Genomic DNA, 12,786 nt, shown 5'->3' on the forward strand with positions numbered 1-12,786 from the left:
GATAGTTCCTCAATTCTAATCACGTAAGCTGAGCGGACCTCGAACCAGCCCTCCGGTCCAGGTAAAAATCCCTGACCTGGCCGGGAATAGAACCCGGGGCCTTCGGGTAAGAGGCAAGCACGCTACCCCTACACTACAGGGCCGGCGGCTTTAAATTACTTCGCACGACGAAAATATAAAAATGTAAAATATTAAAAAAATATCCTTAGTTTTCTATTTTAAGATCCGTATTCGCCTTAAGGGGGTCCCTACTGACATTTAGGATCAAAAATGGCGAAAAGCCGACAAATGTGATTTTGCTACTAGAAATACATTGCGGCGCAAGTGATGACGTGCGCTCCACTGTAATGTGTGCTATCCACACAGAAATACCTGCGTGAAATTCAAATGTTATTAACATGCGATGGAGTTACGGACTGGAATAATGTACCATGGTATATTCGATAAACTTCCGAATTATTTGCAATTGTTTAAGAAAACATGAGGTTCACAAGAGATGGAGAATCTGTCACCCGGGCGACTGACTGATGAGGAATTACGCTCTTAAATCTTAACTTTTCTTGCTTTCTGAGCTGCGAACATCTTCACTATCTTAGTTTCCACAGCGATTACAGAAAGGCCTCTTAGTCAAGATCTCAAGTAATTTTCAACAAAAATGGTGTAAGAAATAAGCGTTGAAGAAGTTATTGCCGTGAGGAAGTTTCAGAACAGAAAACAAAAGGGAGATGGACAGAAATGCAAAGTGTTATGCGTGCTGGAAGTAGAGTACGTGTTTCCTATCGCACCGCGGTGACCCAGTTGGCGGCGGAAGCGACGTCACCGCTGATAAACCTACCACCTGTTGCCTCCGTCACTGTGGAGGTCTCGTACGACAAGGAGGCCGATAACAACATTCTCTTCATTATGTTATACCTGTTTATATTGCAAAAATAACAAGCTATGTTCGCACACTGTATGGTATTCAAAGAAGGAAATTGTGCCACTCAGAGGTAAACATGCACACTCACATGGATATGTTCATTTTCTCCCCCTCCTAGTCATGTCATTCCTGTGTACGAGCTGCAACTTGCATTTCCTTTTCCTACGCCACAGACAATAATAATGTTTACTTCTTTCTTTACGGTATCCGGAGACGCCGAGGAGCCGGAATTACGAGGTGCCAGTAAATCTAATGTCACAAGGCTGACGTATTTCACCACATTCAAATACCACCGAAACTTGCCTAGTTGAGGTGAAGACGGCGAGTCACAGACGAGTTTACTCACCAACATCCAACATCTTATTGCGGCCGTCAACCTCAAGCGCCACGCTGCACACGCGCCCTCCAAAACTTGAGCTTTCTCGCAGTCCACTGATGCTAACAATTATTCTGTTTCCTTTCATCATGTTGCATTGATACAATATTAACAATAAATATGGAGTGTTGTTTCCTTGAACAATTAAACATCTCAACTGATCGCACTTTAGCGACTGTGGAATACTCGATATTATACTACAGTAGACATTCATTATAACGGGAGCTATTTGTGGGCCCACTACGAAAACTTGCTATTCTCAAAGAACCAAGCCATTTCAAGATTGCCAAGATGAATTGACGTTTCGCACTTTCACACACGACGATGTGATAAGTCAAGTGAGAAGTACCTATCCCGAGTCACCGTTTGTGTAGCGCTTCCTCATACTGCGGCGGCCATACGCCACCGTTTTACGGCCGGATGCCCTTCCTAATGCCAGCCAACTGGGCTCAGTGATTCAGAGAGTTGAGGGGCTGCCTTTCCGACTCCAACTTGGCAGGTTCGATCCTGCCTACGTCCGGCGGTCATACATTTACTAGAACGTAAAGGAAGTCGTGAAGGACAAAATTCCGACAGCTGGGTATCTCCGAAAACAGTAAAAGCAGTCAGTGGTACGTAAAGGAAATAACTAAATTGCTATTGGAGATGAAATGAGCGATCTGAATAAAACTGGGAACTAAAGTGAAATGAATTGACTGTAGCTGTAGAAGTGAAAGAACAAACCATTGTTAGGACAGCGATAGGCGTCAAGTCCTAAATGAAGGAGCTTCTATTTCATGTTGTACTCACCAGTGTTACAGAAGAGGACAGACAAGACCCAGGACAGAGCGGCCGAACACACATGCATGTCTACTGAACACTGAGCAGTTATCGCCAGTGCTACCACAACACGCTGCCTGATCAAGACTCACACTCAGGCGGTTACCGTCCCTTACTGTTGCCTTCTTACAAACTATTGAGACCTTCTTCCTTAATGAGACAGTTAAGGTTTCTTTACAAAGGATTGAGACTATTATTTGGTTTACGTCTGAGAATAATTCAGAACAGTTTTCTTCAGCTTCCAACCAGTATGTGATTGTGGTAGAAAATAGTGTGCTGTCTGTATCTTCTGTCGTAATTGGCCAACATTCCGAGCTGGTACATTTCAGTAACTTCGCTTCTGTTGGCGCTACGCCCTCAGATGAGTAAGGACCAGGCGAGTTGGCCGTGCGCGTAGAGGCGCGCGGCTGTGACCTTGCATCAGGGAGATAGTAGGTTCGAATCCCACTATCCGCAGCCCTGAAGATGGTTTTCCGTGGTTTGCCATTTTCACACCAGGCAAATGCTGGGGCTGTACCTTAATTAAGGCCACGGCCGCTTCCTTCCAACTCCTAGGCCTTTCCTATCCCATCGTCGCCACAAGACCTGTCTGTGTCGGTGCGACGTAAAGCGAATAGCAAAAAAAAAAAAATGAGCAAGAGACATTGCTACTTTAACAGCATTGCCGATCCTCTGTTTGTTGATTACCATAAATTGACTTTTGAGAATGCTGTTCAGTAACTCCATGGTACACAATCTAGTAATTACAAATGGTGTACCTCCAACAGCGGCTAAGCAATATCGTACTGTACAGCTGGTGGAGCTCTCCAGGTCTCCGCCACTGTCTCAGTGCAGATGAAGGAGGTGGACGCTCCAGACTGACAACAGTCACGTGTTCGTACTCCCCACATACAGCAAGGGGCTCAGCTCATTTCCAAAGCAATGGATGTTTGATTTGCTGCACCGTAGTCAGAGTGCCCCTAACCGCACCGCCAACTTGCCCGGTATTTAAAATTATAGTGAAAGATATGAATGAACTGTAATCTGAAACTATATATATTGAAATTAAAATTTAAACATGTCTGAGTCAAAATACTTATGTTATCCGTACAACGAATATAGAAACGTGTAGGATTTTTAAGTTTTGTCCAGCTCTTTTTCCGAGAGGAGCACTTGAAGAGATTCAAAACTCTAATTGAACAATGATTCTTACTCTCAAGGTTAATATCATGGTAAGTGGGGCATATAAATGTTTACAATGTAACAATATTTACATTTTAATACATACCAACAGTATAAACAGCAAGCAACCTGTAATCGTACCGCACGTCAAGTCATTACGCCATGCTATAGGTTGCGTATTGTCAGGATCATTTATTTCATTGTAGGAATACTTTATGCATATATTAATGTATCATAAACATTATTTAGGCATTGTAAGAACTCTGTATTCTGTAGCCGAACATGACAGGACAGAGAAAATGGCTGGTTTGCCGGAGTAGTGGAAATGTTGTGCTGCTGGTCGATGGACACACTACAGGCTTGAAGCGCTTAGCTGAATATAACGTGAGTTTGGTTTCAAACCATGAACTTGTCGCGGGTCGGACTAGCCAAATTATAAATTCAAGCTAATAAGATTTTGTGTTTATATGTACAGTTGAGTTTAGCGTGTGTCAAGGGACAGAGCAAGGTCGTCGTACCAGCTGTAAGTAATTATGTTACGTAAATTCACTGCTGATTGTGAATAAGAGAAAACGGTGTATTTCTGATATTGTAATTTGTGTTATGGAGGTGGTGTGCTATAGATCTATCGACGTAGTGTCTATTTCTTGCATTGTCGTTTTGCTGTCATCTGTTGTGAAGAATATTGAGGTGCTTAAGTTTGAAAGTATATTTTAATGGACTGTGTGTCACTTCACAGAAGAATATAACCTAGCCAGTTATATCCTCATGCCCTTATTCTCACGCTAATTTCATATTGTGTATGAAGTAGACTGACTTGATGTGCGATTACAAACCATATTCACTCTCATTCATGCATCCCATTTACACTGAAAGGCTGGAAGTGCTGGCAAAGCACTTTCAACTTTGTCTTTGATTTTTTATTTCTTGTTTTGCTAGTTGCTTTACGTCGCACCCACACAGATAGGTCTTATGCCGACGATGGGATAGGAAAGGCCTAGGAGAGTGAAGGAAGCGGCCGTGGCCTTAATTACGGTACAGCCCCAGCATTTGCCTGGTGTGAAAGTGGGAACCACGGAAAACCATCTTCAGGGCTGCCGACTGTGGGATTCGAACCCACTATCTCCCGGGTGCAAGCTCACAGCCGAGTGCCCCTGACCGCCCGGAGTCTGTCTTTGATTTAACCTCCCTGATGTCATTGAGGAGTTCATTCCACCAGTTCGTGAACGATCTGTTGTAGCGTACAGCCTGACCGGGTAGCGAAGTGAAGAGGTAGCATTGTTGTTTTCAACAGGTCGGAGGACTGGAGCAACTCCGCGAGCACAGCAGATTGTGTGCGCTAGGCTCAAATATCGATCTGCTCGTTCTACGAGGATAGTGAGAGCAAGGAGTAGGCCTCCCTCTTTGTCGCTCTCTGAACACGGTTCCATCTGCTATGAACAGTGGTCGTCTTTTCCTGATCGACTTCAGTAGGCTTCACGCTTCATTGTAATAAATATCGATCCTGCCACCATAAAGAACGTATTCAACTTGGACTAGTTTCAGACGAAGGCTAAGGCTACACTGTTAGGGCAAACAGCAATAATAATAATAATAATAACAATAGTAGTAATAATAATAATAATAATAATAATAATAATAATAATAATAATAATAATAATAATAATAAAGGAATTTGGCGTTCCACTACATTTAATATCATTATTGAGTGGTCTCCACAAAAACCATCCAGCGCCCATAAAGGTGGATAGTGATCTCTCGGACATTTTCAATGTGATATATGGAGTAAGGCAAGGTTGTTCAGCTCTACAACATCCATGCAGTGTGTGTCTTCAGAGAGCTCTCGATGGCTGGAATAGTGAAATCTCGACGAACGGCAGAAGCATTATCAACCTGCGGTTTGCAGATGACACTTCCCTTATAGGTGGAAGAGCTGTTTAGAAGAGTGAAGAATATCAGTCTAGAGATAAATATGAAAAAGACCGAACTAATGGCAGTTGATCGGCAAGGCCAAGGACGTGGGGGTCAGTCATCAATGACAGCCGTGCTGCAATGGAGATCTGACAGAGTTCTCAGTCTTGTTGTACCTGGACTGCGAATGCTAGAGACAAAAGTCGAAATGATGCCTTTGAGATGTGGTGTTGGACGGAAAGAAGAACCAATGTTTCCATTCGTAACGAACTGAGCCTCTATCTCCCCGTGTTACCTCCACTTCCTCGGCCACATTCCCACAAGAGAACTTGGAAAAGAACATTTTGCAATGCAAAGTTGAAGGCAATAGACCTCTGGGAAGAACACTAAGTGGACGGTTAGATCAGGGGAAGAAGATTACTGGCCTGTCTCTTCAGATTACGTTAGGAAAGCTGAATGGAGGCTGCAACGCAGAAATGATAGAGTTATGACGTCCCGACGCTCAGCACCGACCAAAACGACTAATGAATAGTAATAACTAGCAGTTGCAGTGCCGTGAACATGGTTGGTATCGGGCCGCGATTGGGAGGCGCCGTTGAAACAGAGGAAGGAGGCCAAGAATGGACTGGTAATAAAAGAGAGGAGGTAACAATGGGTGAAGCGGTGCTGGTAGCAGCAGTGTTAGCTGTGCTTCTGGTTATTGGACAGGTGGAATTAAACCCAGGCCCAAATACCAGTGGCAAATTCAGCATGGAAGATTTGGCACTACTTAAGGTGGTAGTGAAGGAAGTGATACAAGAAAATAGTCAATGGGATAAGGTGCAAGAAATAAAGGACATGATGGAGGAGCAGAGGCAGCAGATAGGGAACATGAAGAAATGGTCAGAAACGAAGACTGAGGAATCGAACAATAGAGTGTGCAACAATGAGAAAGAAATAGAGTTATTAAGAGGGAAGGTGAAACATGTAGAAGAGGAGGTGATGAGGATGAAGAAGGAAGCAGAGGGGTACAGCCAGGAAAGAATGAGGAGAGACGTATTTATATATGGTGAGGAAGAAGGAAGCCAAGATTGATATAATCTATAAGGTGGCAGAGGTCATGCGGGATAGGATGAAGATAAATTTCAGTTAAGTTGTGGAGAGAGTGGGCAAAGCTAAAGGACGGAGACCAATTAGGGTACAATTTTTCTCTACCCTAATGGCAGAAATTGTGTTAAGAAACGGCAACAATTTACATGGTCAGAAAGTAGGGGTGAAAAGAGATATGGGAAAAGAAGGTGGTGAAAATATGAAGATTTTGAACAAGCATCTTTGGAGAGCGAGACAGCAACGGCTAAAAGCCCGCATAAGAGGTCAGAGACTAGTGGTGACGAATGGAAGATGGGTTACAGACCACTCAGTGTCGAAGCTGAAAGAGATGGACGAACACGTCAGTTCCGAGGGGGGAGTGATGGCAGTGCAAGAGGGAAGGAAGGAAGCAGAAACAACTAGGGGTGGAGTGGAGATCAACCCAGGGGGAAGTGGACAATGCAGTGTGGATACAGAAGATCAGAGCAGTGAAGGGGTGAGTGAGGGTGAGCTGCAAGAACCGTTGAGAGCAGAGTGTAGTGGTTTAGAGAGGAAGAAAGGACATGAGAAGAGTGATCGACCTAAAAGTAAAGCTGTTATGATCAGAGGAAGAAGTAGGAGCCTAAAAGACTTGTGCAAGGGGATGGGGGATACGGAGGGCACGGAACGGCAAAGAATGTTAAAAAAGGAGGAATATAAACAGCGAATGAGGGAGAGAGAGCTACAAGGAGTAAGAATAAGCGAGGAAATTTAGAAGGGAGAGAGGATAAGTTATAACTATATTGGAAAAAAGGATGTGTGAATATTGAGGGGTAATAAGCAAACTAGGAAATAAAAAGGTTGGGGAAGTAGTAGAAAGTTTTGATGTTGTGGCGCTTTTGGAGACGTGGCTGGAAACAGGGAAAGAGATTTCATGGAAGGGGCTTGTGATTCAATATAAATAGAGAAGAAAGGAGAGGACTAAGGGACGCGCCTCTGGAGGAATAGTAGTACTAATTAAAGAAGAAATTAGTAAACTAGTAGAAGATATCGAGACAGATATGCAAGATTTAATATGGGATGGGTAGAGGGAAGAATGAAGACAATAAATCTAGCGTTCGTATATTGCCATCCTAGTAGTTCCGTATACACAAATAAGCATCTTTTTGAAGAGGTATTGGTGGATATTAGTATGATAAGAGACATTTTCATAAGAAGAGGACATGTTGCTATTTGGAGATTGGAACGCGAGAATAGGGGAACAGAACCCAGTATATAGTAGGGAAGAAGTGAGGATAAAATTATAAACAGCTAGGAGGAGAAGCTCTTAGAGTTGTGCGCATCAGGGAATTTATATATTCTGAATAGATGGAAAGAGGGTGACAGTACCTGGAAATTGACCTATGTTTCAGAGCAAGGATGTAGTGTGATAGATATAGTTATAAGCTCGGAAGGAGTGTTAGAGGATATTGTAAGGATGGAAGTAGGAGACTGGATTGAATCACATCATTTCCCAGTGTGGGTTCTGTTAAAAAGGGGTAGGAGAAGTATATAAGGAAAGAAGTTAGGATGAAGGATGAACTAGGGAGTGGGTATAAGTACAAATGGACAGAGAAAGTGGAACGGGATTGGGATAGGGTAGCAAGAGAAGAATTACACTTACTGAAATATGGATGGGAAGAAGCGTTAAAGGAGAATACTATTGATAAAGCTTTGTAATTGCTGCTGAATGCAATAAAGATGATAGCGCAGACGGAAAAAGATGGGAGAAGAATGGTTTAATAAAGAGTCTGAAGGAATGCGAAAGAGGGTGTCGGGAGCGTTAGGGGAGTATAGGAAAAAAGGTGGGAGCGCAGAAAGAGCGTTCTTCTGTAAGTTAAGGAAAGAGTAAAAAAAGAAAATTTGTGAGGTAAAAAAGGCGTAGTTAGAGGAACAAAGAGTAGCCATAAATAAAGGATGTAAGTTGAACAGCATTGAAAAAGTTTGGGGAAGGATAAACAGAATAATTAGGGGTGGAAGGAGTCTAGGGATGTACAGTGGGTGAGCTACTTTAGAGAATTACTCGGGAGGAAGGGGAGGTATGGTGGAGTGAGACGGATGAAGAGCAATTTGGAGGAATAGAAAAGTGGCAATTTACGAACTACACAAGAAAATTACAAGAGAAGAAACTCTGGGAGTGATAAGAAGAATCAGGGGCAGGTCGGCGGGGGGTTGCAATGGTATTAATAATAAGTTTTGGAAAGAAATTTGGAAAAATGGAGCAATGATAGAGGGTATAGTTAAACTATTCAATAACATTTTTGATGAGAGAAGTACCCTAGGGAGTGGGAGACAGGAATTGTATGTCCCATATATAAGGGAAAGGGTAGCAAAAACAGTATGAACAATTATAGGGGAATATCACTCTTAGATTGCTTAAGTAAAATTTATACAGGGGTGTTAGCGAACAGGTTAAGTGAATGGGCTGAAAGAAATGAAGTGTTGCCAGATTACCAAGGGGGAGTTAGAAAAAAGGAAAGGACAACGGACAATATACGCTAAATATAGTGGAGGCGGTCTTGGTGAAGTATATGAGCTTGTCAAGAGGTAAGGTGTATGTAGCAGTAGTTGACTTTGAAAAGTCGTTCGATAAGGTGAATAGAGGGGCTCTATTTGTGAAATGCGGTAGGTTGGGGGTTTCGGAAAAGATCATAAGGACAGTGGATGCGATATATAAGGTGGTCAAGTGCTGTGCAAAATTGGGAGACGATAGGTTGAGCAGACCCTTAGAGTCTAAGGTGGGTTTAAAGCAAGGGCGTTTATTTTATTTATTAACGATATCTTGGATGGACACAGGGGAAACAACTGGGCCATGCCGGTGATTAATGGGTTGGAGATACCGGGATTGATTTTTGCTGATGATGTGATATTGCTGACTCTAACTTCAGTGGGGATGCAAAGGAGCTTAAATGCAGTGTGGGATTTCGCAAAGAAATGAGCCTTGAAAATTAACGGGAATAAATCTAAAGTGCTAGTCACCCAGGTACACAAAGGAAGGAAGGAGGATGGGAAATTGATCGTGCAGGGAGAAAGGTTGGAACAAGGAAGTAAGTTGGAATATTTAGGAGTCATTATTAACAGAAAATGGACTTCGGACGATCAAATTAGAAGAGCGAGAAGCAAAGGTATGGCCGCCCTAGCCTCAGTCAAAAACTTGGTGGCTAAATTTCCGGGTATCAGTTATAAAACCTTGAGGTTAGTTTTAAGATCGGTGGGTTTTGGTAGGGGGCTGAAGTATGGGGGTTGGATGAGAAAAGAGTGGAATTAAGACGAATCATTAGTAATTTCGGTAAGGCGGTGATGCGGCTCACGCAGTGCACAGCTAATGCAGGTGTGGAATTAATATGTGGCGAAGATTTGAATTTGAGTCTGTAAAAAGAATAGTTAAATATTGGATGATTTTGAAAAGACAAGAAGGCGGGAGTGTACGTACAACAACTGAGGAGCGTGTATAAGGGAGGCTTAGGGTACATGTGAGGCGAGGTGTGGTCGAAGACAGGAGCCAGGTGCTTGCGAGGAGGATTAGAGATATGCATAGGCAGAAATTATTGGAAGAATGTAGACTAAGAATTTCTCTTAGTGTTTTAATAAAGTAGAGGAAGTAACGGGGATAAATATTAGATACGTTGATAGGTTAAACAGGGGTGGGTTGGTATGGTGGCTGATGGGTCTACATAAGAAAAAGGGTTGGTTAAAAGGTACAGATAAGTCAGTATGTATATTATGTGAACGACGATTTTCACTTAATAGGTAATTGTGAAATAACGAGTAAGATAAGAAATAGTTTGAGTGCCAAACATCGGAAACTATTAGGAAAGGGGGATGAGCAGATTATTATAACGTGGATTATCAAGCAATGGGAAGAAGGATAGTTGAACAGGTATCTGTGTGCGATAAGAAAGTCCTGTGAGAGAAAGATGAAAGAGAGAGAGGCATAGGAGGCGGAATTGGAGTAGAGTTGGAGCCTTTTTGGTAAGAATGAAGGTGGTTATGAGTTCGGAGATGCATTGTGGTTTGTGTTTGTATGGTGAAATGATTGGTGATGAGTGTAATGGAGGTATGTGCAGTGAATTCAAAGATGATGAAGTATAGATTAGAGGGGATACAGGGATACGTGTTTGGAATGGTGATGTGTGTTTATGCGAGGCTTGTTTAATAGTTTGATGATATTTAGTGGATGGAGTTTGTATGGCAAGTGGAGTACTGGAGGTGTCACCGGGGGGTGGTGAGACGGCCGGACAGTAGGGACTGAGGATGACTGTTGTGGTGACCCTCTCTAGGGAGTATCCAGTGGCTGGGGCGTGGGTTAGCAACCACGGAGCCCTTAGCTGTGTCCTGACATTGCTTCCACTTATTTGTGCCAGGCTCTTCCCTTTCATCTATCCTATCCGACCTCCCTTGGTCAATTCTTGTTCTTTTCCCACCCCGAAGGTAATTAGAGCACTCGAGGTCTAGCGAGTGTTTCATTTTCACGCGCTTTATAGCCCTTTTCTATCTTTGGCCGATAACTTCATTTTCGAAAGTGCCCTTCCAATTTTTCTCTCTGATTAGTGTTGTGTAGCGGGAGGTTGTACTTCCTCTTAAAACAATAATGACATCAGCACCTGCCTACCTGCGGTAAGGCTCCACATCTTGGTCACTGCTCCTGCTGCTGGCGGTTCTTCTTAACGTGAGTGTTCAGGGAACTAGAACAGAACAAACAATATTCCATCAGTACAAACGTAGCGGATAGCAGTGGGGATAATTTCCCTCAGTGTACTCTCGACCAGTCAGTCTTTCATACATTTGATGCAGTTATTTTTGCTTGACATTGGTATAGCCTAACCCTAAATGGCTCGTGCCCGCAATTAGTTGTCGCAAGAGGAATTTCCTCATAAACTTTTCACTCAAGCAATCGTGCGGTTGAAGCCTCGCATCCGGGAGATAGTGGGCTCGAACCCCACTGTCGACAGCCCTGAAGATGGTTTTCCTATTTTTACACCAGACAAATGCTGGGGCTGTGCCTTAATTAAGGTCACGGCCGCTTCCTTCCCACTTTTAGGCCTTTCCTATCGCATCGTCGCCATAAGACCTATCTGTGTCGGTGGGGCGTAAAGTAACTTGTAAAAAGACTTTCACTGTAGGGGGCTGCTCTATCCATGTCAATACCTTGGACTTACTAATTGCAATATCCGCGGTGATCACTCGTAGTGCCTCTGCAGGTCTACGGGTAACATCGCACGTCACAAACATTCCCGCGCGCACCACAATTGACTTGTGAAAATGTCTTCAAGAAACCGCTTAAAAACTGAAAATGTTATCTCTTGTCGCAAAACTCGAGCAGCAAGTTAGCTGGGATATACTCTACCTCATATTTACATTTGAAACACAAGTCTACTGACCGTTTCAGTACGTAGGTATCCACTGACCTTGCGCCTAACAAGCTAAATAACGGGCGAATAAAATAAAACCCAGCGTGTGTATTCAATTTTCTAAATAAATAATATCCATTTCATTTGTAACTCTAGTAGTTGTCCCGGAAATTACGCGCGAAGAAATGCTGTTGAGCCCTCGAGCTGCAGACGACTAGAGGACAGGTTTCACTTCTCTTGTGCTGAGTAACCAGTCACTTCACCACTATAACTGTTTGTTGGACCCCATGTGCTACAAGTGACCCAATAGTGAATAGAAACATGGACATTGACACGCAAGCAGATCATTATTAGTTCATTTTTAATGATATACGCATCCTACGCTGATATTTGTCCTCACTTAGTGTGCTACGCATGGTTTTTCTTACACTTGGTAAAGATAAACTAATTCCTTATTGTTTTTGTAAACCGGTGCCGCCTTTTTTAAAGACTGTTCGCAACGACACAGCTAGCTCTTACGGCGACGATCGTACGAATGGGAAGGACGTAACCGTGCTGACGTCAGCATTTGCCTGCTGTGCAAATGGAAAATCACAACAACAAAGACGCGGACAATGGGGTTCGAACCCACAGCATTATCTCATGCTGTAATTAATAAGAGCCAGTATTAATGCACTTGTATGAAAATGCACAGCCTCATTCGGCCAGCACTTGGAGACGTGTTGATATCTCATGGAGGACATTGCAAGTACCTAGATCTTCGTTGAGGTCATGACATAAAGGAGGTTGTAAACACAAGTCAGAAATCTCTTTCAGGTGGTTATGAAAGTTTCAAGGAGCTATATTAAAGTAAACGGCGTAAGTCCGGCAACCTCGCCATGGTTACGAAAACTGAAACACATTTAAAGGCAAGTAGTCCGATTTGTTCTTTGTCGACAAGACAGTAGTGTTACGAAAATCCTGGAAGACTTGCGAGTAATGGGACGAGATGCGCGACTGCATTTTTTAAAAGTAGGACGGATCCTAATATCCCGAATTAATGTAAAAATACAGAATCATTTTTATCCAGCATTTGGTAGATAAGACAGCTCTCACCCAGGCGGCAAGTGAGGCCCAATGGCGATCGAAAACTGAACTCCAACGTGGGTCTTAACCCTAGAACT

General features: G+C 43.1%; 1 protein-coding gene across 1 annotated transcript in view; it reads right to left on the reverse strand.

Moving 5' to 3' along the window:
* Window positions 1-12,786, reverse strand: part of LOC136886441 (small G protein signaling modulator 2) — a 202,004-nt gene that overhangs the window by 152,351 nt on the left and 36,867 nt on the right. The window contains exon 2 of the mRNA XM_067159218.2: window positions 10,885-10,957. Coding sequence (XP_067015319.2) covers window positions 10,885-10,903 — 19 coding nt within the window. The 5' untranslated portion in view covers window positions 10,904-10,957. The remainder of the gene's footprint in view (window positions 1-10,884; window positions 10,958-12,786) is intronic.

The sequence above is a fragment of the Anabrus simplex genome, chromosome X (assembly GCF_040414725.1).
Source record: "Anabrus simplex isolate iqAnaSimp1 chromosome X, ASM4041472v1, whole genome shotgun sequence".
Taxonomy (NCBI): Eukaryota; Metazoa; Arthropoda; class Insecta; order Orthoptera; family Tettigoniidae; genus Anabrus; species Anabrus simplex.